The sequence below is a fragment of the Thermobia domestica genome, chromosome 4 (genome assembly GCF_964235325.1).
Source record: "Thermobia domestica chromosome 4, izTheDome1.hap1.1, whole genome shotgun sequence".
Lineage (NCBI taxonomy): Eukaryota > Metazoa > Arthropoda > Insecta > Zygentoma > Lepismatidae > Thermobia > Thermobia domestica.
In genome coordinates this window covers 239,678,989-239,706,378 of record NC_137457.1, presented here as the reverse complement: position 1 = coordinate 239,706,378, position 27,390 = coordinate 239,678,989, and the positions used below count along the sequence as shown (strand labels likewise).

Sequence of the window (27,390 nt, the reverse complement as noted above, 5' to 3'; positions counted from 1 at the left end):
AGTTATATTTATTACAGTGATTTTTTTAAACTTACAGTAGAATACTTTCTACATGAAAATTCAATGGGACGCTCTAGTTTAAAATGTTGGTAGTTGCAGAGATGTGTCTTGAAGCTACGGAACCCTTTCCCCTAAATCTCTACTTTTAAGTAAGTTTTGCCAAATTTCAGGGCAAGTTTAAAACTATTATTATTATTATTATTATTATTATTATTATTATTATTATTATTATATCAACACCGTGTATAATCATTAAAAGTTGTACGGTTTGTATCTTAATAGTAAAAGCTAATTGACTGTTGATCTCGGTGGTCGAGTTGTCTTCAGGAGGGAAGGACATCGGTCACGTTCTGGGTTTGAGTTGAGAAGGGGCAAGTATTCGGGCTCGAGCCAAAAATTGTTAAAAGTTATAGGCTTCAGCCAAACATGTTCAAAACAGCTGGGACCGGGTTTAGGCTTTTCAACGGTTCGGCTTACAGCTCATTCACTATCGAACCGAACCGAGAAGTCAGCCGAGCCAACAGCTCACTCAATCGAGCCGATTTGAGCCCTCGGCTTAGTTGAGCTGAGTCGAAACGTGTCGTTGGACTAGTTTCAACTTAGCTGGCTCGAACCGGTTCACATGAGCCGAGTAGGTGACCCATCTCAACTGAGAAAGCTCGAGCCATCGGCTTAAGTGAGCTGGGTCGATGGCTCTTTTCAACTGAGCCGGTTCCAGTCATCGGCTCATCGCAACCGAGCGGATTCGAGCTGTTCGCTCAGTTAATACGAGCCGAGCCGGTTGATATGACTACCCGAGTTGGTCTTCTGCTTGGGCTCAAGAATTCGACCGTGCAGCTCTCAGCCTTGATTTTAAGAACTACAGTATATACTTATATTGGTGATTACGACATTTGAGGCTATCTCGTTACCTAGACGAGACGAGATACACTAAAATTGCCCCACGAGAAGCACTAAAGCTCGACTCAACTCGAAAATTGACCTCGAAAACAGCGACTTGGCTCGGAATTCAACTCAAGAAAATTACCTTGACTCGACCTGAATTGAACTCGAGTCGAGTCGAATTTTGGCTCGACACGTGCTCATCCCTATTTGTATTTGTATTTTGTGTTTCCACTTCAACAATTTCTACACTTTTTTCTTTGTTTACCTGCTGTTTCTAGATTTCCCTTTCGGTGTCGTCCTTTATTTACACCATGCACTATTGTTATTCCCAGTTTGTGACTCGCTTCAATGTCTTATTCAGTTTATGCTTTTCTTCTTACCTTGACTACACATGAGATTGATTTAATTCTCACTTTCCGCGCAGGACCGATGAAAAAATTTATAATAATAATAATAATAATAATTTTTATTATTATTATTATATTATTATTATTATTATTATTATTATTATTATTATTATTATTATTATACTATTGAACTTGCATGGCGAAATTACTGTATAATACGATAGCATTTCTGTAATTTTACTGTATTGTATGTTATTTAGTTTATCAATGGGCACTAAATTGTCTCCAGATCAACGAATAAATTAACTACGGCATGCACTTTGGTGGAAATATCATTACATGAACATGTTGGGAACGAACCAATGATGTTCCTGTAATGATATTTCCACCAAAGTGCATGCCGTAGTTAATTTATTCGTTGATCTGGAGACAATTTAGTGCCCATTAATAAACTAAATAACATACAACGGAGTAAAATTACTAATGGTATTGTATTATACGGTAATTTTGCAGTGCAAGTTCAATAGTATAATAATAATAATAATAATGAATATTTTTCATCGGTCCTGCGCAGAAAGTGAGAATTAAATCAATCACATGAGTAGTCAAGGTAAAGAGGTAAGTGGAAACATAAAATACAAATACGAACAGGGATGAGCACGAGTCGAGTCAAAATTCTACTCGACTCGAGTTCAATTCAAGTCGAGTCAAAGGTAATTTTCTTGAGTTGAGTTCCGAGCCAAGTCGCTGTTTTCGAGGTCGAGTTTCGAGTTGAGTCGAGCTTGATAATGGCTCGTTCACTTGTTCAGCTCATTTTAACTCTCTTTGAAATAATGGCCTGATTAGACTGGAAAGCTAAAGCCATGAGAAATATAAGCAGTAATGTGGAATACTTTTAGTGTTGCTCACGACAGGGGTTCATCTCGTCTCGTAATTTTAGTGTATCTCGTGGGGCAATTTTAGTGTATCTCCTCTCGTCTAGATAACGAGAAGACAAGAGTTTTTTTTATTATTATTACGAGACAGCCTCAAATGTCGTAATCACCACTATAAGTATATACTGTAGTTCATAAAATCAAGGCTGAGAGCTGCACGGTCGAATTCCTGAGCCCAAGCAAAAGACCAACTCGGGTAGTCATATCAACCGGATCGGTTCGTATCAACTGAGCGAACAGCTCGAGTCACCTTGGTTAGAACGAGCCATCGACTCAGCTCAATTGAGCCGATGGCTCGAGCTTTCTCGGTTGGGATTGGTCACCTACTCTTCTCATGTGAACCAGTTCGAGCCAGCTAAGTTTAACCTAGTCCACCGACACGTTTCGACTCAGCTCAACTAAGCTGATGGCTTAAATCGGCTCGGTTGGTTGAGCTGTTGGCTCGGCTCACTTCTCGGTTCGGTTCGATAGTGAATGAGCTGTAAGCCGAACCGTTGAAAAGCCTAAACCCGGTCCCAGCTGTTTTGAACATGTTTGGCTCAAGCCTATAACTTTTAACAACTTTTGGCTCGAGCCCGAATACTTGCCCCTTCGGAACTCAAACCCAGAACGTGACCGATGTCCTTCCCTCCTGAAGACAACTCGACGACCGAGATCGAGAGTCAATTAGCTTTTACTATTCAGATACAAACCTTTTTTTTTAAAAAAATATACACGGTGTTGATATAATAATAATAATAATAATAATAATAATAATAACTATTATTATTATTATTAACATTATTATTATTATCATTATTATTATACAAAAATTTAACCTTGTCCTGAAATTTGGCAAAACTTACTTAAAAGTAGAGATTTAGGGGAAAGGGTTCCGTATCGTCAAGACACCTCTGCAACTACCAACATTTTAAACTAGAGCGTTCCATTGAAGTTTCATGTAGGAAGTATTCTACTGTATGTTTTGAGGAAAGTAACTGTAATAAATATAACTGAATATCAGGCCACATTAAGGCATATAATAAACTAATTTTAAGGATGTGCAGTTGTAAATATAAAAACTTTGCTACAAAATACCTACACAGAGCATAATTCAATGAGCTCTGAAATACAATGTAACGAAATAGCCTATGAGATTCAGTCTACAGAGCAATTGTTACTTAAAGAATGGACATACACTATTTCGAGAATCGAGACAAGACGGTAAATGTTTACGATACTTTTCGTCTTGTCTCGATTCTTATCTCCAAAGAGAGACGAAAATTTTGAGTTAGCATTGACCTGTCTTGGATGTAAAATGTTAATACTCATGTTATTTTATTTGTTTTAGAAACGAGATGAGAAATTCCTCTTCTCGTGGGCAACATTAAACCAAACCGAAATATTCCTTCCAAATGTCACGTTTCTGCTTGCAATGGTATGACCTGAGCGATAATTAGCTTCTAGCTTTTAATTTTCTACGAGATAATAATAAAAATTATTAGTTTATTGTTCCTGAAGATTTGATAGTTGAAGTATTGAAACACCCGTGTATTCAATTATCTGAATATAATAAAATGTATGTTATCGCCGATCAATCGCCATCAAAAATCCTAAAGTAAAAAAAAAATAATTGCAACGTGAATTCGCACAAGCACCTTGACCACTGAACCGCGATCGCTACGCGGTAACCGATTCGTTTTTAGACTCGTTACATTAGGTTCCTTTGTCTCCGCTTGCAAACTTGTATGTTATATTTCTTCGATTCAAAATTTCTTTCGTATTTCTTTTAGGGTGTCGGCAAAGTTTACATTAATAAGTTAAGTTTTTCTTAAACCGTTAAACCACAAGTTTGTTTTTTCTCCACACGAAACTACAAATATGACAGATTGAATTCTCATACTCTCTATTTCTTTCAAAACATTCGCCATTACCTGGTCAAAGACTTATTTCCGCCACGATTCATATTAACCAAATTAAATTCATTTTCGGAAGCGGAAATTTCACTTTCCGGATTTCGGAAAATTATGGAATTCAGTTAAACTCCCTACTTCAGAAGAATTCCGGAACTCGGGAAGAATCCGGAATGTAGAAAATTCCGGAATTGAGAAAAACTCCGTATTTCGAAAATATCCGGATTGCTCCGAATTCCGGAATGTTAAGGAAATCAGAAACTTCTAAATTCCGGATTTTTGCGAATTACGAAATTATTCCAAAATCGGAATTTTCTGAATTCCGGAATTTTTGCGGTTTTAATTTCAGGAGTCAGGAAAGTCGTAATTCCGGAATTGGCTGTCCCTAGTTTATACACAACCTTTCAGAACCTAAGCTAGTAGCTGTCTACAAACAAACAAGTAATACGAAGCATTTTGTATCCTGCAATACGTCATGTACTAAAATCCGACAGCAGTTTTAGTATCTAACCTGAAATGACATGTATCTAGCTACTGGAAACTGAGGAATGAAGAATTGTATTGTGTCTTATCTTTTTGTGTCTTATACAACCCTGCAAACCACGGAATATCGAAACGGTTTTCGTTAAATCCAAGTTGTAGTACTCACAGTTACCTCCATTTGTTTCTATATGATCGTGTTACTAAAGCTTACTATGTAATTGCGTTAGTAAGTCTTCCTCTGCTCTCCCGTAAAGTTGTGATACGTTATACTACAGAATAAAGAACCAATTATCAATTTAACCAAGTTGTTGTATTACTACACATCTGCTTTCGCCTCTGTCAACTCTGGTCGATCTCGTTGATTTGACATATTTGCTTTTTACACCCCTTTCTTCGTTTACTTAACTAAACAGTAACTATTCTGAAATATTCTACTGCGCATGCGTAGATAAATATTTCTGATGCCAATAGTTTCCGTTTTGTCCAAGAAATGTTCTTTTTCTTATTTCCAGCATGACCCTTTTAATACAATATATAAAGAGCATGTAGGTCTAAATACCTCATAGAATTTAGAATGTATGTTTAAAACATGTATTACATAGAATGTATGTTTAACTCTTCCAGCATAGAAGAAACATGTGATCATAGTATACAACCCATAGAAGTGATAGCTGGCAATACAGTAGTCGTAATCCCTAACGACACAGAGAGTGAGCGGCAACCTTCCCGCTGTTGTAGTGGCTAGCACTTTCGCCTTTGGTGTATGGGGTCCCGGGTTCGATTCCCGGCGAGGGAGCATTTATGATTTTTTATTGTTCTCGATGTTTCTGTGTTCGTGTTCATGAGGTTATAAGTTATTTGAAAAAGCAAGTTAAACAAGTGAAGCAAGTAAAATTAGCAATAAGTTACTGAAACACGTTCGGTGAGTCAGTTAAAAAACAAAGTGGACAATAAACTGGTTTTTCGCGCCGTCTATGCGAGTTCGTATCTATCTCGGCTTGGTTTTTTATCCATTTGAGATAAAGTATTATTTCTTTTCACTACAGGTAGTCACTCTTTTCGTATTTTTCGCCGTCGTTCAGTTAAAGTAACTGGCTATTTTTATTCTTTCTACGAATGATGGATCTTCTCTTTGGTTTCATGTCAAACATGCACACGTAATGAAAAGACGCTGTCGAAAATAATAATAATTTTAGTATGAAATGTTACTAGCTAACTCGTGCGTGTATTTCGACAATATAATTTTATATTATTATGTGAAAATAAGTAAGGCTGGCTGGCGCCTGCCCCCCTAATTTTTTCTATGCGCCCTATGAGTCCAAGGTGCCCAACGTTGGTCCCATCCCATTATCACCTCCTGTTCTCTCGATATAAGTTATCGACATTTTGCCTAAAGAGGGCTCTCCCGTGGCTCCATGACTACCCATGACAAAGACTCTTCGTTCATTTTGCATTGAAATCGTTTATTTTTCTGAGTGCTATGGGTGCATACTGTCCAACGTTGCTCCCATCACTCAACAGTTTCTCGTTCTCTCGATATAGATGGCTAATATTTTGTTTGTAAGGGAGATATGGCGTTACAATCATATGGCGTTACAATTTGAAGAAGAATTGAGGAAGATATTGCCTTCCCACAAACAACACCTATTATTATTATTATTATTATTATTATTATTATTATTATTATTATTATTATTATTATTATTATTATTATTGTTTTACTTACCACTAATATTGCCTACCTTTATTTGCATTGCAATGTGTTACTAAAAACCAAATGAAATAACACTCCTCGCCATACACGCTCCCGAACTCGAAATACATGATTTACAGTTCTCTGTGTTAGAGGAAAGCACATTTATTATATTATTCTTTCAAATAACACGTTTCACAAGTTACTTCACTTTCAATATGTAACTTCTTGTTATCACTAACAATCATTTTGTTCTGATCCGGAAATAACCCACTTCTGCAAAATAATAAAAAAAAGCCTGACCATAGCGAAAGGGCATGAACCTTCTTTAGGCGATTAATCGGGTCCAATATTTCAATAACTCCCTGCACACAAATATTTCAGTAAAAGAGGAAAAGTTATTCAAACTTTCTGAATACCTATTTATGGGCGAAATTTGGTTCCCTTATAAGTTTTTCAGAGTTTGAAGGGCCGCCATTTTGAACATTTTCATCTGATTCTTCTAGTTAACGAACTCATCAAGGTATTTCAACAATTAATGTTTATGCCAAGTTTCGTCTCAATCCGCTGAAAATTAGGGTGTCTATGGCATTCACTAATAGCGTTATATATATACAAAGATAGATAGATAAATAGACACACAGAGGGAGAGAGAAAAAATGTTTTGCTCCCTTCTCGCACCTGTGTTGCGTCAGAGCTAAACCGAACCTCTTTGCAAAACGTATTGACCAGCCTAACCTAAACACAAGCCTCTTACTAGCTAACGTAGAAACGTGGTCGGGAGATGTAAGGCATGTAGAAATTGTATTTTTAATAACCATGAGTATGGTTCACTTCCATGTTTTTCTTTTTACATTTTGCAGCTACATCGGAACGTTGAATTTTTATTCTTTACTAACTGCAAATGGCGTTTACATTCAAAATATGAGGAATTTTTGGTGGCATTTGTCCGGATATTCTTCTCTTTTGAAATGAAGACAAGAATAAAAGCAATACGCGAAGACAAAAAGTATTATCATTACTAATCATTACCGATAATAATTCGAACTGGCGACCTTTTAACTTTTAAGCCAGCACCTTAACCACTACACCAAGATCCTGACATGGTGAACGTTTGGTTGTCGGCGTATTTTGTATTTGTGTTTTTTGTTGCAACTTTGACAATTTTTATTCTTTTTTCTAAGTTTAACAGCTGTTTCTGGCTTTCTCTTTCGGTGTCGTCATTTATTTACACTATGCACTATTCGTATTCACAGCTTGTGCCCCTCTCCAATGTCTTACTGAGATTAAACTTTTCTTTTTGCCCCTCAGTAAACATTAGATTGATTTAATTCTCATACTCTCCACGGATGGAGCGCAGGAATGAAAGACTCGGAAAATAGGTGTACATTTACTTTCCTGACAGATAATACATGCCTACACTGAGATAATTAAAGACCGCCGTATCTGATGACAGCTGATTTTGACAAAAAAAAAGTATCTCGTGTTCAGTTAGTGTATTACAACACCGTATATTTGTTAGTACCTTTTCGGTATTATACAACTGCGCTATACGCGATTTTTCCTATGGATAAACAATTTCAGAATGAAGATAACCTGCACAAAAAAATCTGTTGATTCATTTGTCCAGAAACAATGATTTTCATCCGTAGAACTTAGAACATTTGAACAGACTTCAACGTCTTAAGGAATATTTAATTTCGTTACTACAGTACATATATATTTCTCTGGAAATGTATAGGCTACTAAGGATATATTGCTCTTTCTAGAAGGTGTCTGAATTCTATACTACACTACAGTAGAGAGAGAAACCAGAACTTCTGTACATATATCTGCACTTGTTCCAATCGTACCGTAAACTGGAGTTACTTGGAATGTTTTTTTTCATACTACTCCTTGTTATTTATTGCAATTAATTCTTCTTCTTCTTGTAATGTTTCTAGAGCTCAGCCCATGTTACTTTTTCTTGCAGTCATACAAAATTTTACTAACACTAAAGCCTACCAGGGCCAAAATATGCTGTTTCCAAGCAGACCTGCTTTTGTGGCTACTTGGATAATATATATATCTTTTCATAGTAGTAGAAGCTGTGTGGAAGATGGTGCTAGTTGGAAAGAAGTACTAGCTAGATCACACTTTCCTAAGAAGATTGATATGCAACATGCGTATGTTTCTTTCATAGTAATAAATTCCTAGGCTGTTTTAATTTTTAAATACAATTTGTACAAACTTTTAGTTAAACACAATATATTGTTGAAACAATATAAAGAACTACAGTGGTAAATGTGCCTTCCTGAAGGCCTACAGAATCAGTAAAAAATGTTTTTGAAATGTACGTTTGTAGACGACAGTTTTTCAAACAATGCAATGGAAACTTTGGCAAATGCCAATAGACAATAAGCTCTTGAGACTTCTTTAAGACACTAAAACATGTCTTATATAATTTTATGAAATGTATGTATGTATCAAATCAGTAATTGATTTACATTATTTTAGAAAATTACACGGTGCCATTTTACAAGTGGACATTTATGTTAGTTTGCAAAAATATCATATGGTACTGTGATAATAATAATAATGTAACACAGTACGATAAGGACAAAAATTCACATATTAAAATTCTTTGATGCAAAGTCATATTGAAAAGAACTTGTTTTCTGCAGTTGTAGATAGGTTCAGGCGAAACCTCAATAATGTCGCCGTTGTATTTCCCGTAATCAATATCATTACTTTTAGTAGAAAAACGGAAGGAAATAAAACCGTGGCTATAGGTTACCCCAGAAAGGAAGTGAAAACGTAAAACTAATTCATCTCATTAGAAAACTGAAAGCAATGATATTTAGCACAAGCAGGTAAAAATAATTTCTCATTTCGGAAACACAGGAACAATTTACAGAAAATTCAAAATCAAACGAACAAACAAAAAGAAGCAATTGTTATGAGAATTATTAGACCAGTTTATCAATAAGAAACAGCATTTATGACCATCCATATTGTTTCTTTTAGGTGCCTACTTGTCATTGCCTACTTGTGTCACGATGTATCTGTAGTAGTTCTATCATTATTACACCATATAAGACAAAACATGTCAGTTTTCGATTTTCCTAGTCCCAGATTTTCCAACTAGCCCAATTTCCGGTAAAATAAAAAAAGAGATGAGTAGCGTATGGTTAAAAATTTAGATGTGATTCTAAGTTTGTACAAGAAACCTGGCTGTTCAACTTCAAGCCATGAAGTCCATAATTTCTGTATTGTAGAACGATATAAAGTCACACCCAAAATGAGTGAATTTCAAAATTTCTCTTGTTAATCTAATCATCAGAATTGAACAGTTATTTTTTTACATACAGGAACCGTAAATCAGTAGAATGCTGGTAGTGATTGTAAAACCTATGTACCTTGTGTATATTATCAACTTGAATTGACCATTCTGCATAAATGTTTTACTTGAAGTATTATACGCTTACTGTAGAGAGAAAAATATTTAACTTTAAATATTATTATCTTATATGCTTAACTAGCCAATTCAAATTATAGATTTAAATAACGACTTGTTAACATAACTTTTACTGCAGTTTCATTACAAACTAGTTTTATTGCAAAATTTGTTTTTACTCGTTAATAAACAATATAAACAGTAAAATCGTGGATAAGATCGACTTTTATGTTTTTTCAGGGAAATTAAACAATGTTCTTTCCCAATCTGATGATAAATTAGAAGAATTATTAGATAGGTATTTTTGTCTAGCAATATTCAGAAAATATAATAAGAGGTTAAATGTACGAGTAATATTAATTAATATTAATTTTGAAATATCTCTTAAAAGTTATCATCATTGAACTTAATGAAAGATTTTCTAGTGAATGACAGTACTAAAAATAGTATGACTTTGACGTATGTATATTACACCTCCGGACCTCTATGTGAGGGGTCGCTTTAAAACGATGACGTATACTGTCAGTACTGGAAACCGTAACATTTGAGACAACGAATTGAAGCTTGTTTTGCTATGCATCCATATATATTGGCGAACGTGCGTGCTGCATAGAAAGGTGTGTAGCACTCGGTATTGTTGTACAGTGTGATCACTTCAAGTATATATTGTAAGGGGATTAACTGAATGAAACAGATGATACTTAATGAAAGGTTTCTAACAGAAAACCGACGAAAACCGAGGAAATCAATCTTTTTATGTAATATATAAAGCTATATTCAAATTTGCGAACTCCAACTTCACTACGTTAACAGTTACTTATGTGTCTGAGGTTTATTTACTCTCCAAACAAAATGTGTGTTCAATGTTGGGGGCCAAAACAACAGCGTCTGCTGCTATAGGACTGACACCAGATTTTTAGCAAATTTTGCATATCAAATATTTGTATTTCTAATTTCCGCCGGCATGTTTTAATATTACATCTATATATTTGTACTTCAAAAGCATATGTAGGTTAATATATTAGAGTAATAAGTCTTTATGTCTATTCAATATATTATGAATTGTTCCTATTTAAATGAATATTCAACTTAGATTAAAAATAATTTATAAAATAAATATCAACAGGGCTGTTTCGATAATTCTATTCTTGCAAGAACACTAAAATTTGCAAATAATTTATATTAAAGCATAAATTGTCATAAGAAAGACATTTATGATAATTTAACAATTGTCACAGAAGTTATTGTTACTCCTTAACCTTCTTCACATTTTATATTCAAAAATATGTTTCAGAGATTACATTTAATAAATACTTTTCTGTTAATCACCATATTACTTGAGAAGTATATCTCATACTAATCTAAAATTATTGAAAATTAAGTAACAACACATACTTCTTCTACAAAGATACGTTTACGATTAATCTGCTTTGAATAATAATTGGCGTAAATAGGGTATACACTACCTTTCAATAATCTGGATGAGTCACGTGCTTGAATGATATGATGAGTAGTATAACTATTTCTGTAATTTTGCAAAGTTAATAATTTGATAAGTTTTTCTCTGTCGAATAGTTTGTGCTCATATTCGAACAATTTCAGATTTTTAGCAACATGTGAAAGAACTTTCTTAATAGCATTTGGTCATTGGAAGAAGTTTCTACCTAACTATAAACACAACATTTAAAACATTCTGTTCTTTAAAATTTATTTAAGTTTCGGATAACCACGATATTTTTTTACTTCGAATTCCCACAGGAGTAGAGGTGTACTTCAATACATTTGTTTTAAAATTAGAAACATCCTTATTTGTTTCATCGATACATGTTACTTAATATTGCGTTGTGCTAGGTTAGGTTACCATTGGTTTTGTAATGTAAACTATTTTAGGGTAAATTTAGATAGGTTAGGTTAGCGAAACGAAAATTTGTTGTACGCTATATAACTATATTAATTACATAATACTTTTGTGGCAGGACCGTGTGCAATATTGCAATATGAATGCAATCTTGCAACAATGCATTGTAATAGGCTCTAATATTACTTGATTTTTTATTTTGATCTTTACAAGATAAAATGAAAAAAATATATGCAAGAAATATAGTAACATAGGTACCCAAGGTGGGTATAAATATACTCCAGTGTAGTTTTAGCCACATACGTAAGCATATCGCTTTAAACATAATTGTTATAGAGGAAATAAGTTTCCCTGCAGTTCGGCCCACAATGTAAAGAACGCTAGTCAATCACGAGTGTCTGTGACATAATGTATACAGTAAAACATATGCATGGGATACGCTTGTACCCCCTTGGATATCCGAAGGTGAAACAAATCATTTTGATCCCAAAAGTCTTTTCATCGCTATTAACTTTATTTCTCTTTTGAATAATACATCTTTATTTGGTATTGTCTAATTGACTATAACTAAGAGGATATTTATATTGTTTTCTTGCATAACGTTCACTTTACCTCAATCTTTTTCATATAACTTCCTACATTGTTAAAACCGTATGTTGCCTTTAATTTTTGATTTTCCACTTACACATTCTTTTCAAATCAAATAAGCCTAAAATACCAGTAAGGGATTTTGGTATTTCTATAGAGTTTCAAAGTAACTGATATTTTCATTTTTATCTGTTGTATTTTTCTATAGAAATACTTTGTCACAAGTTTTTTAAGTATATTAGCAGAAATATTTTTATTTCGTTAACTTACAACAAAATTTAAGCCTATACTTTTTTCAAATAAAAATTCACGTTTATTTTTTTTATCTTGGTGAGGCGACACAAACATTCATAGAAAATCTATTAAACTGAGCCTTGTTTTTTCTTAAACATATTTTTCATTTGTATTTTTAATTTATTTATTTTTGTATTTTCTGCTTTGTTTGTAGAGAGTGTTATGAATCTCTCATATCTTTGTAGATAAACTGGAAAAAGATCTACACTGGCAATCTGGAAGTGAAGTGTTTCAGGCTATGTAACAGCGCATTTAATTTCTTCCTTCAAATAAATACTTTAAAGAGTGCGGCGACCAAATCATTAGCCTGGAGCTTCAACTTCATCTTTCCATGAATTTTCCCGAACGTGTTTGCAATCGATAGCTTCCGATGCGTTGCACATGTCAGTGAAGAAACCAGAGTGTTGAGATGCACTGTTCCTGCATTATCGTTTTCCAAACTTGTGAGATGCCTCGCTGTTGTCTCAAAATGTTGTTAAATATGAATTATTTTAATTTTAGCAAGACCCCTTCTTTGGTCATAAGTACAACAGCCCGTTGTACCAACTGCCACCTATTATTTGTGCCCACGAACAGGTTGTAATTGAAAAAAAATGTAGTCAAGAATACGACACGAATAAAGTTTTTTTAGTAAATATGTAGTAAAGGAAACAGATATTTGAGCAAAACTACCAAGGGTTATACTCATTAATGGCACACATTTGACTCATTTTAAACCGAAGTTGAAACCGCTGAAATAACTGAAAATGAGAGAAGATTGGATTGACATGCAGTGGTAGTTTTCTTAAGATATCAATTTGTGCATGCCAAAGCTTGTCTAGTCATCTGTTTATTTACTAGTTTTGATGATGCTCCTTTTGTAGTGGTTTTTAGAAGCTCTTTTTGTTTTTCCTGATAGATTTTCTCTCTTTTTTTAATTTCTGGTGAACTTGTCAGAATCCTTGAACTCTCTTTCTGTTGTTCTCGCGAAATTACTTTTTCGGGGAGGGCCCTTGCTATAAGGCCTCAGAACTTCTGGTGATAGCAACAAGGATGCTGATGGACGTCCAGGCTTGATGGTAGCTTCCGAGATATAAGGCTCTTGCTGATTTCGCCTATTGCTGGTTTTAAATGCTCTTCATCCATGTTCCTCAAAGATGGTCCTGCTGCACTCTCATCAGCTACTTGTTCACGAGCATTAGTATCGTGGCCGTAGGTGCAACTGATTCAATGGCCGTTAGTACAGCACTCTGCCATTTTTACTTTACCGGTTGTCGGTGACAAATCCAACGTGGCTTCATCGATTTAAAATCGGGAATCAATCAATAGAATCACTACCAATAGTTATAAGGAATTGTTGATACTTTTGCGTGCACTGTAAGGGAGAGAACGATTACAGTTTGTATCCACATTTTTTTTTACTTTGACCAATCGAAAAAGTAAAAAAAAAAAATGAACAACTACTTACAGACCAAAATTTCGGAATATGGGCACGTAAGGAACTGAAGGGCTCCGAACGGAGTCTTCTCTGGCCTTTTCCTGGTCTTTTCCGACAACACACCACTTTTAATGAACACTGGCCGTAGGTACATCACCTTCTCCTACTTTGTAACATGGAAACAACTAACCTGCTTAAGCTTAGAAAGGTAGATCTTGAAAATAAGATAATCAAAAAGGAGGGTTCTCTATATGTTTTGCTACTTTCTTTTCTGCTACAAAATACTAAGTTGTGTTGGAACAGAGTATAAATCTACCCGATCACTGTTACTTTATCTTTATATCAGTATAATTTAAAAGAATAGCGTAATTCTCCATGTGATAATGGAAACATATATATGACCTAATCAATTTTGTATTATCTACAACCTCCCTCTTATATTTAAATTTTGCCAAATTGTTAACCATTTTCAGGTCTAAAATTCTATAAAGCGGCAATGGGACACAATAATTATAAATGTCGTTACAATAAAAATATAATATTGATTGACGTATTTAAATTCCTATTCAAGTGTTCATGAATACATTGTAATAACGTGATTTTCGCAATGTGTTTGGTATACATTCTACAAGTTAAAACTACGATAATAATGAAAAAATAATACGTTGAAGACTATTAACTGAAATTTAGTCAAGAACATTTTCATGGAGAAATCAGAGCGTTTAATTATGAATTCACGCCAACGCAAGCATAATATTTAGTTTATATAAGAAAAATATAAACACTTATCATTAAAGAACAATCGAATGTTAATGTTGATAGGCGGAGTAATAAACTACAGTGTTAGTTGATCCTAAAACGAATACATTTAAATAGATAGATCATTAAGCACCTCGTCACTTAGTACTTTCGTACTATGTGAATCTGTCAGAGCATAGTAAATGTTACGAAGTGAGAAAATGTTTTTCTCATAAACAGATACATAACTCTAACTGAAGGAAATTGTAATTTTTGATTTTCGAAATATTTAGAGATCATGAAAAGCATATATGAGCTCTACTAGTATCGTATTTCAGCATCCTAAAAGAAAAATGCATATGTAGGTCTGAAAAATCTTGTTAATCTTCTTTTGGCATGAGCATTCATAAGATCATTTGTTAATCTAATCGTAACGATTATTCGTTAAATTTGTTTTATTTTTAAGAAAATTAATTCTGTACAATACCATTAAGTGATCGTAAAGAGATGCACCTTGTATACATTATCACCTTGAAATTATCATGAGCTGTAGATATGTTACTAGGTATTTATACGCAATCAATTAACTATCGTTTGGTTTACCGTAGAAGAGAAATTTTTTTTTCTACTTATATTGTGTTATATGTTTAACTATCATATTTTAGTATCACTTTAAATATGCCCTTATTAGTTCAGTTTTACTATAATTTCATTCTAAACTCCTTTTGTTGCGAAATGTATTTTTACTTGTTAATGAAACTTCGTTAATAACAAGGTATAAACTTACAAAAAGCATGTATATGAATAACATTTATTTATATACGTTCCAGTCAATCTAGATGGTGATTATTCCGAATCTGGTAGCCCAAGAGGAGCATTCTTTAGTAGGTATTTTCTACTTCAATATTCAAAAAGATAATAATGTTTTAATTTAAGAGTATTATTAGTTAATAGCAGTACCTAATCATGTATTAACAGCTGCACATTTTTCAACCTGATGAACGCATTTCTAGTGAATCAAAGTGGTAAAATAGCATGAATTGATTTATTTTCTTACTCCTTTGTACCTCTTTCTAAGGGCCATTTAGGGCAATGCCGTACTCAGTCAGTACTGGAATTTATTTTTGTACCGGCAAATTGAAGAAAATCGTTTAACTATATATATATATATATATATATATATATATATATATATATATATATATATATAGTCATGGAAAAAGTAATAGCAACTTTTTGGAATTTTACACATTTATAAGAATTTCAGCGAAGTTTCTACCTAAATATGCACAAACATACACTGATGTATACAGTACATCAAATTAAAGGCAATTTTATATAGAATCCAAATCTACTCAGAAGTTACGTATCGTTTCAACAATTGATGATATTCATCAAAATATGACGTCAATTCGTAAGTGACGTGAAAGAAAGTGAAGTTAAGTGAACAGTACCCAATTAATTTTGGCTCAAGCTAGTACTTGATTGGATGTCCACACTTAGTACAGTGAAACCTGTCAACTTGGCCACCTCTCTAAGTTGGCCACCTGCTTATCTTGGCCTAGTTCGTCTTGAACCTGCATTTTTCCGTAAGACATTCGTTACTTACTACTCTATAAGTTGGCCACCTGTCTATCTTGGAAGTTGGCCACACTGAAGCAATGTTTACCCTATGATGATAATGATAAATTTACCTGCGTATCTTGGCCACGAAAAATACAGTTTTGTTATTTTTCTTAACTCTTTCGAATTCCCATATGAGAGGCAGATGTTCTGTATTTGTGACTGGACTCAAAGAAGCATAGATTCGCACGATTTGTTCTTGGAGGTCAATGGCCAGAACACTACCCTCATAAAAGGGTGGTGAAGGAAGATGTGAATAAAAAAAGCACGTACAGGAATTCAGGAAATGGTTGAACGTATTTGTTTACCCCGTCTGTTTGGTAAAACCATTAGCTATGTCGGCTCCTTTCATCAGTGGGAAGCTTTAGTAATTCCGGAAAATTCTCAAGGTTAAAGCTCAATTGTCATTTATTGGCACCTGACTGCATGTCAAAAGGTAGCGGAGGTCTTGAGATATGAATTCCTTTAAGATTTTCTCAAAACATCTTTTGCTCCGAAGGAAACACTTCTATGTCATTAACAAGAGGTAGTTAACTACAATATTAGAATGAGCATATCTGCCAAAAAGAATAAAGCAAATATGTCTAGAATGAACCACCATTCAGTAACAACTGAAAATAAGTCATATAAATTGCATATGTATTTAATATTTCTCAATTTATAACAGCTTTTCTTGTTTTCAATCTGAATAACTCAGTGTGCTATAATATCAATTTCAATAAACTGCGTACATACACTTCTATTTCATGGTTGTTTGTGTTATTGTGTTTTCAATCCGAATAATCTAATGTACCAGACTAGTTTTCAGGAAGAGAAAGGTATGCATATATAATAAACATACTATCAAGAGCGTCGATGCTGGGGGGACCGAGAGGACCCGGGCCCCCCAAAGCTCATGTGGCCCCTATTTTATTTATGATTATACAATATTTGGTATAATTTGAGTGCAATTTGTCTTAAAATCTTCATATATATATTCCTTTTGCATCTGAATGCCCCCCCCCAAATTTACAGAGAAATCGGCGCTCTCGCATACTATAGTAATATTTTCTAGTACTTATATTTTTATGATTACTCTATATACATTATTTATAAGTAGCTGTCGTGCCACTGCTTATTAAAATTTTAGAATCAAGTAATACTAGAAATCCTATTCTAAAAATACACAAATCACACTTATTTTCTGTAAGTTGGCCACCTGTCTAAGTTGGCCACTTTTCGATGGAACCGATGGTGGCCAACATAGACAGGTTTCACTGTAATGTCTTTGCATGGTTGTTGCATGCAGCAAACTAAGTTTTGTAGTGTCTCTATTGAAATGCAGTGTTGCCGGACGTCGTTTATTGCTTGAATTACCAAAGCTGTCGTTGTGGGATGTCTTGCACGAATCTTACCCTTCGAAGCACTCCGTAAATTTTCACTTTGGTTTAGGTCTGGCGATTTACCAGGTCAAGGAAGTTGAGTAACATGTCATAAGAACAGCATATAGTCTTCTATAACTCCAGCACGATGATAGGAGCCAGGATCATCTTGAAAATAAGGGAAAGACCGTTGAGTAGCTCAAGTGGTAGGGAGTTGGCTTCGCATTCGGGAGGTCATGAGTTCGATTCCCACTGCCGACCATCCTGACTGGAGTTTTCCAGGATTTCTTTCATCCTACCAGGCAAATTCTGGGATGGGACCTACTAAAACAAGCCCTGGCCGATACCTTCCCAAATCCTCTCCATTGTTGTTGTTGTTGTTAGATATCCAGTATGAAATGGCCTTTGAGCTGTATCTGGTGATTGTTAAATAAATAAATAAATCTCTACTAGTAGGTATCATTTTCATTTTAAGAATATGTTTATAAGTTTGTACATTAACAACAGCATCACAAATGTGAATTTTACCAATTTCACTAAAAGAAAAACATCGCCAAACCATTACACTGGTAGGGTACCTGGAAGATTTTACAGTACACACAGAACTAAGGGCTTCACCAGTCATGCGATAAACTCTAGCCTGTGAATTATTGCCATAAACGGTTATTTTTGTCTCACCACTAAACATAACTTTTCGCCATTGGTCACGTGTCCAATCCTTGAGCGTTTTGGCCCACTCTTCGCAGTTTTTACGTAGTTCCGGTGTAAGATATGTTTCTTGACAGCTCTATGTGAACGCAAACCCATTTATTTTAACATCTTTCTCACTGTTTGCGGACAAGCGTGGACACCAGATGTTTCCCTCTAACTTTTAGTATATTTTGCTGATGACTCAAACCTGTCTGCAAGACACAACCGTTGCAGTGCACTGTTCTGTCTAGACGATGATTTCATTTTCCTACCACACTTGCCAATTCTTCTACCTTTTATGCACCCTGCTGCCCGAATCTTGGTCAGATGCCTACCCACTGTACTTTTATGCAGTAGCATAATCCGGGCTATTTCAGCATTAGTTTTGCCACACTCACTTAAGTTTTAATTCTAGTGGCTTTATGTGGTATGGTGTCACACCTTTTACGCATACCGATGTCCGACGTCAATAATTTATAAACTGTAAATCAATATTTATGGGTAAAACTATCACTTTCAAATTTGTCGGTAACAGTAACACTACTAGAACAACACAGTTAATTAACCCAGGGCACCTATACAACAAGGAAGGATGCACAAATGATACTGCACGCTTGGAACTTGAATTACCTTATTGAGCGCGGACCTCACTGAAAGGAACATCGAATCATCTATTAAATGAACATTTAGCATGACGGTTTTGTGTTTCCTTTTCTATACATTTTGTTGAATATCATCAACTGTTGTAAAGATACATAACTTATGTGAGTAGATTTGGATTCTACATAAAATTTCCCTTAATTTGATGTATATATTATTGTATGTTTGGGCATATTTAGGTAGAAACTTCTTTGAAATCCTTATCAATGCGTATATAAACTCCAAGAATTTGCTATTAATGTTTCTATGACTGATTAGTTTTTCCATATATATTGCTACCTTTGTGTTGCATGGAAAGATGTACTCATCATTGTTGTAGAGGGTAATCACTTCGGGTAGGGTTTAAGGGGCTCAGAAGAATGAAATAATCAGTAATTAGTGAAATGATATTAATACAGCAATCCATAAGAGAAACAAAGAAAAGAGCCAGAATTTCCACTTAATAAATAAAGTTACATCCAAAGCGTCAGACTCTACCATGAGTACCTTAGTTGTTACTTATGTGGCTTACATTGATTCACCATCCACACAGCATCTATGCTCCGTGTAGAAAGCTAAGGCAACAGCGTTTGCTTCGTCAGGACAGAGACCAGAGTTTTGATTTAATTTGTATATAAATTACTTGTGTTTCCAATTTCCACTTTCATGTTTCTATACTACATCTGCACATTTTCAACTCGACAGTATAAGGAATTTAGTAAATTAAGGGAATAAATGTTTTTCTGCATTCAATATATTATGAATTGTTCCTATTTAGAAGAATATTCGTCTTAGATTTAAAAAACATAATACAACACAAATATCGGTTTGGGTACAAAACCTCGCGACCAGAACCTCGCGGCGACAACGTCGCGGACCAAAACCTCGCCTGGCCAAAACCTCGCTTCCCAAAACCTCGCGGCCCAAAACCTCGCCGGGCCGAAACCTCGCCTGGCCAAAACCTCGCCGCCCAAAACGTCGCGGGCCAAAATCTCCCGGGGCCATAACCTCGCCTGGCCAAAACCTCGCCTTGTCAAAACCTCGCGCCCTAAAATATCGCCATACCCGACATCTCGCCTGACCAAAATGTAAATGTTCCAACAGATGATAAGGATGACAGTATAAAAAACGCTGTTTCAGAAGAAGTATTACGGGTATTTGACCAAGTCCCGCGATACCATATGAAAATTCTACTTCTGTATTAGAGGATTTCAATGTGAAGGTAGGGCGACAGGATGTTTTTAAACTGGTTATAGGGAAAGAAAGTCTGCATAAGGAAGGTAATGACAACTAACGGGGTTAGTTCCGTTAACTTTGGAACAATCAAAAACTTAAAATTTAAAAAAAAATCTAATAATATTTATGAAAGTATGAAATAGTATATGAGTTTTTACGACGTCCCTTGATTATGTCCTGTAGGTTAAAGGAGACGTAGATGACCAGGATGAAGAAAATGATCGAATAAAGAAAGTGGGAGGAAACGGGTATAACCCGAGAAAGCCCACGCACACGATGTTTTGTACCTTCTTCTTCTTCTTCTTCTTCTCATTATTATTATTATTATTATTATTATTATTATTATTATTATTATTATTATTATTATTATTATTATTATTATTATTATTATTATTTGTAATGTGGAATTGCATATTAAGAAATTCATTGGGTAAATTTTAAAGAAAAGTTTCATTCGCGGCGAGGTTTTGGCCACGCGATGTTTTGGGTGGCGAGGTTTTGGCCCGGCGAGATTTTGCCCCGCGAGGTTTTGGGCGGCGAGGTTTTCGCCACGCGAGGTTTTGGCCCGGCGAGATTTTGGCCCGCGATGTTTTGGGCGGCGAGGTTTTGGCCACGCGATGTTATGGCCCGGCGAGGTTTTGTCCCGCGAGGTTTTGTCCGGCGAGATTTTGGGCGGCGATGTTTCGGCAGAGAAGTTTTGTCCGTATCCCACAAATATCAACATGATTGTTATAGATATCCTTGCTTATAACACTAAAATGTACAAACGAATAAAATACAGGGTTGCCCAAAAGTATGTATACAGTTTCTTTCTGATCGGTTCGCTGTGTTTTATACCATTTGTTAGGTAGACCTAGTTTTTTATTATTTGTACTTAACATCCTTTTACTTATAACTAAAGCCAGGAATAGCCGAAGCAAATAAATTCATAAACTAGAATGTTACACTTAATCAATGCAGGGGTGTATACCTACTTTTGGACCACTCTGTATAAATTATGATACAATGAAATTTGTGTTAATATTATAATTCGTACAAGTTCAATCTATTTAACTATGTGCTGTAATCTCATAGACATTATACACAAATTTACATGTCTGAACTTATATTTCTTAAATATTTTTATGTTAATTCCCATATTACATGAATAGCATACTTCATACCAATCTACATTATTCAAAAGTAAGGGGCAATGTCCGTGTTTTGGCTGCGTACGAGAAATTTGCCAAACGACGCTTTGCTATTGCTTGCAGAAGTTTAAGTTTTGATCAGTAGATCCAGTATAGAAGTCAAGGATTTCTATGTTCATTTTTGTCCTTCTATCTTGCCTTTTATGCATATGGCATAGGCTTAAATTTTAGCAAAGCTCTAAAACTGTTTGTACCTTTCTCTTGGGAACTATTGACAGGATTTGTTTACTTTTTATACAACGCACCTTACAATAGCTGGCAATGCTACCGAACTAAGATTATTTTTGTAGGTTACATACATATCCAGTAATTATTTTTTTAAAAAAATTCGAAGAATTTTAATGAAGTGATTTTTAAAATCTTCATCGAAGAGTAATTAAGACAAATAAAGGATCTATGTTATAATCGTAGCTCAGTAAGTAGAGGTACATATAAGGAAGTTTTGTGCAAACTTTGGTTACTTTGTCGTTAATAGTTTGGTACATGTGTGTCCAAAAATGTAATTTTGAGAAACTACAAGTTTAACGTTTACAATGGATTTTAAGAAATAAGAGGATCACAACATTCAGAAACCATTACAACCATATTGTTCGTCTTCGACTGTGTTTTCTTCATCCTTCTTACACGTTCTTTTCTTCATTGTTGATTCCTTGATAAGCTTCAGGACTATCAACTCAGATTTTGTTATACGTTTTCGGTCCATGTTTCGCAGTAGTTTCCAGCTGTATTCACCCCTTGAAATTCTCCTCTTTTCCAGAACACTGTTTCTTCGTTCACTTCCGCTATTAAAACACAAAGTAGCATCATACACTGCAATTTATACGATTTCAGAACTCGCAAATGTAGTTTTTTGACAGCATTGCCATATCAGTGCATTGCAACTTTCATTGGGGTTCTGTGCTTTAATATGCAAACATTTTTTCCAAAAAGGGGGATCCGTAAGAGCTCTGTAGATAGGTTTGTATCCATCACTGCAGCAGGCAACGGGCGCTTAGGTTTGTAATGTTCTCCAGTTGCTTGAGATCTGTTATACCTACTCCAGGAAAACTCTCCTTTGGGACAAAGCATATCTGTTGGTTTCTCGTCAGTTGAATATTTATGACAGTAAGTTGCCAACACTGCTTTCTACATCTCCTGAAAGTTGCCAACGTTTTCCCTGATTGCTTTTTCATAATATACCTGTAAGCTATCAGTTTCTTTGGCACTCAGTATACAGTTACCTCCTATTGGCTAAGTTTACTAACACAGACTAATAAGGAAAACAAAGAACTGTGAACGCAGAAATAAGAGCAAAATGAAATGTGTATTCTTTTCCGGAACGACAAAGCAAAAATATATTTACTATATCATTACAGAAGAATACGATGATCAAGCAAAGTGAGAACTGAAAATAGATATATTTAAGGCTAAAATACAACGGAAGTACACAATAATTTGCAGTTCTCGAAAGGACCTGATGTCGTACGTACATAAAACTTCCGGCAATGAAACTTCAAACACAGTAGATTCTGAAAATTATACTTTTCATAAATCGAAAATTTTCACCCCAAACACAGATATCCCGCCTGAAGTGACCGCAGATACCCTTTCTACAAAATGCGTTCACGTTTTATACTGCATTGAATAACAATTGACGTACATAAGGATATACATTACTCTCTAGTAGTGTGAATGAGTTACATGTTTGAATGATATGTTGTATAGTTATTCCTAATTCAACATGTTTGCCAAGTTTCATGATTTGATGATTTTGTCCATTGGCCAATACTCAATTTTATTTTTAGTCTTTTTTTGGATTTGGAAAGAATGTGTGAGTGACAAATTAGAAACTTAAGAAAACACATGGTTTCGAAAATACGTAGGGTCTATAGGAAAATTTATAAAAGGATGTATGTAAAGTAGATTTTATGCTAAGAAATATAGCGTCACCATAGCCAGCTTTTAACTAAGCTAATATTGAAGTAGTAGAGTCAATAGAATACTATCTAAACTTGCTTGAAATTCATAGTCCAGAAACATCACACAGAATGGCAACGATGGCTACCACACATTGCGTTCTCAGAAACCCGTATCTACAAGTAGGAACACTCAGCCTTTTTCTTTTTCTCTACGAACTCAGGACTCTCCCTGGCTGCCAACATGGAATATCATATCTGACGCAAACAGAGAAAATATCCCTCACAAAAATCAGGGATATTCACCCTGGATCATAAACTTCTAGTCATAATCCTGTTCTGGTAATAAAGGGCAAGCAGGAGTATTTTTAAAACGTTTTCAAGGACCATCGATGATAATTTGGTGATAACGTATACAGTGTCTAACTATCAGAAATATTGAAAATAAGAATTATAGATATCTCCGTTGATCACATTAAACTATTTTTCAAGAATAAAAAAGAGAAAGAAAGAGAAGATAGATACTCTAAACCTACTAATTAGATACTGCACCAATTTTACAATCGAGCAAAGAACTTTGTCTGATAACTTTGACCTCAACATTATTCTCAATTTCCAAAAATCAGTAAAATTTCACAACCTCAATGCAAGGTTTTCTAAGAAAAGAACAAAATAGTTTTCAGGAATTCTAATTCCACAATGCTTTCTCTTCCGTTATAACTATCGAAATTATTATTATCTTATTTCTCGTTGGTATTTTACTTAATTTCTTTCACAAATCCCTCATACATAATACATAAATATAATAATCCTCTCATTTCTTTCAGGTCGATTCTACTCCTGATTCCATCTGCTCTTACTACAATACTCCAATAATACTCCATTAGTATTATCATTCTTCGTTTTTATATATAGCTGAGTACACTGGACAACAAATTTTAAGTTTTTTCATGCTTCGGAAAAGAAAAGTACATTTTCTTATGCAAATGAGGATGCTGAATACGAAACTAAAAATGAAAATGATGAATTGGTTCGAGTTTAAGTGTAATCGATAGAAATGTGTGATATAGTGTTGACAGATTCTTGAATTTTCTATTTGGTAGTTCACTTAAGTAGATATTGCTTCAACTCTGTTTATCCGATTATCTTGTTCATATGTCATTTACTTGAAAGTGAACCAGGCTTGCAAATGGTGGTATGCGCATGTGTACATGATGTATATGAGGAGGGAAATTTAAAGTAAAATTGGAAATTTCCTCTCCAAAATACTCTCTTTTCAATGTACCATTCTACGGCCCCTGGTACGGCCCCGACTAAAGGCACCGAAGTATAATATACCTTTAAAACTACTGTAGTTTATAAGTAATACATGTGCCAAGTTTCATTGTAATACCTACAAGAGTTGTGACGGAAAAAATATTTCTCAATTCTACTGGACGATACCAAACTTCATATAGGATAGAGTGAGATAACTATAAAATTTAATGAATCCGAACAGTATTATTATATGAATAAAACATATATAAAACAGGCCTTTTCAGAATAAAACAGGCTTTCAAATGGTATCATAATAATATGTGAATGTGTGTATTTTGTACGAAAAAAGGGGAAATTGGGTAAAATTGGAAATTTTCCGTCCAACAACAATCGCCAAGAGAAGAGTTGCTCCAGTAGCCCTGATATCGTTTTTCCATCCTATATATAACTTGGTAGAAATGTTTACCATGTTCATTAATGACTGCTCCGCAATATTCTTGGAAGAAATCTATGTGGGAGTACATAATATGCATATTTAGTGATACTTTACACCCTATTGCTTGGTAGAAAGTATCAGGTGCATCTCTACTTCCTTATAGTTCTGAAACCGCTCGTTTCCCAAAACATTCGTCACCACTTTTCGGAAAGGATCTCATGCAATCCTCTCCTCATTTTGTAACACTGCATCAAATAAAGATCATTACGGAGTTAGCGAATTTGAGTGCCAATAAGGGTTCTTACCTGGTTTTAGTTTCAGCAATTTGTGGAAGTTTTCGCAAAATATATTTGAAGAATAGTTTTAATGCGCCTATGAATAGCCGTCATTCATCGAGATTATCGTCTATGTTAAGTTTACTCATAAGACCAGTTAGGCCTACATTGTTACAACGTAACATGTCACTTTCCACTGAAAATACTGTTTAGTAATTCTGACGTGTTCAAAACACGAACACTTTCAGATCTTCATAATAAGCTCCCCACTTCTTGAGTTTGGATGCCAGCAGTTCTGCGCCACTTTTGACAACCTCAGGTTATTTAATTCAGGTTGAGTATCATATGGTGAAAGAATAGTGATATTTTGGTTTTGTGAGGTTAGGATCGGTGGAAGACGATGAATCTGCAGCAGAATTCGACAATGTGGATCGACATTGTTCGCCTTTTGCTCTTCATCGGGTGAAACACTGGACTCAGGTTCGGGAAGTTGTGAAACCTTTAGTTCTTCAGAGTGTCGTACAGTGATGAACATTTCAAGGAATATTTGAATAAGTGCAGTCCACTTTTTTCTTTTTTGGATAGACCTTTAATTGGAAGAACTATCCAAAAATATCAGTTTGAATTATGATTTGTCGGTTCTCTCCATATCATTAGAACTGCAAATGGCACGCATGGCCTTTTTCCATGTAGCCAGTCCCGCAAATTTGTAGAAGAAGTATTCGCTTATTGTCCACATCTCCCACTTCACAGTCAAAGTACAATTGATAGGCTTTCTTTTTGATAGGAGTGAAATTCCATTTTTCGCTTCACTTCGTAAAAACAACAGTTTTCTCTGCACTACAAACACATTTTGTTTCTGCTTAGTATAGTCATACAACGATAAATAATAATAATAATAATAATAATAATAATAATAATAATAATAATAATAATAATAATAATAATAATAATAATAATAATAATAATAATAATAACAGCACTCACCCACCCACCCAATATCTCACCACGACCACGTCCGAGATGGCAAGTTGTAACTACAAAAGAACGTTACACAACATGTTTTCTCTGGCAAGCTCTTCAATACAAACTAAACCGTGAAGCGGTTGATATTTCTTTGTTAGCGATGAAGTGCGAGCAATATGGATAGCCAAAGACTACGCAGGGGCCTCGGGAGCTTTTCGGGGGTCCAAATACAATTTCAAGCTAAATTATATTAAAATTTGTAAAATTGCACCTGAAATTAGACTAAATTTACAAACAAATCGGGGTGTCAAGACCCGCAGGAACCCGACCCCTGTGTATGTCCCTGAGGATAGCAATGAAACTAACCGTCAAACAATGGAAGTTTGTTGAAATAAGTAGGCAGCTCCTGTTGCCACGAACCCTTAATTCGTCCAGCAGAGCACATCGGGTATAACGTATTTCTTTCAAACCCGAACCAATCTTCAAAAACTAATTTCATATTCGTTATCAGCACCCTAAAATTAGTTAGAATTAGTTAGTTTTATCTCCGAAGCATTTTCACTGTTGACCAATGTTACTAACAGACTCGTCTTCGAAGAATTATATATCTAGTCCTGAAACAGGAATATCACTACCTCTTGGCGTGCGAATGAGGCGTTCAAAGATTCATAGTAAATTTACTGTATTAAATTAAAATCTTTCTTCTTTAAAACATATTTTTATTTTTCCACCCGCAATTTGTACTGTCTTCTTTATTTGTAGAAACTGTTATGAAACTCAGGTATTTTGCAGGTGTACTGGAAAATGATGTACCCGGACCATCTGACGACCAATTTGGTATGTATTTAATTAAATATGCTTGATCAAAATCTTTATGTTTATATATACACTTTCCCCAAATATCATCAAGGGCACACGTAAACAAAGAAAATGGTACCAGGTTCTTCCTTATTTCGTTACAGGTATACTAGGTAAATGAAGTACCTAGTATGCTTTTCATATAATGATACAATGTTTTTAGGAAAAATAGAAATTTTAAGTTTTTATCTGATTTACAGACTTTGTTATTATTTTTTTTTTTTTTGAATAGCTACTCCTACTACCCCACATATACTTGAGGCAAAAAACAGGAAAAATATATTTCTTACTTCATGTAAATACACCCCCCATTCCAAAAGAAACCGAACTTTTGAAAACAAATAGTACCACTAGTGCCATCTGTTGTAATATTTTACCGGTAGATGGCGTAGTCCCTC

The 27,390-nt window shown here is 34.7% G+C and overlaps 1 protein-coding gene across 1 annotated transcript in view; it reads left to right on the top strand.

Annotated features, from left to right (window-relative positions):
• LOC145683923 (uncharacterized) overlaps positions 1-27,390 on the top strand; it is a 443,098-nt gene that overhangs the window by 236,599 nt on the left and 179,109 nt on the right. Inside the window, exons 7-8 of the mRNA XM_081755604.1 lie at positions 15,397-15,450; positions 26,927-26,971. Of these exons, the coding sequence (XP_081611730.1) occupies positions 15,397-15,450; positions 26,927-26,971 (99 nt within the window). The remainder of the gene's footprint in view (positions 1-15,396; positions 15,451-26,926; positions 26,972-27,390) is intronic.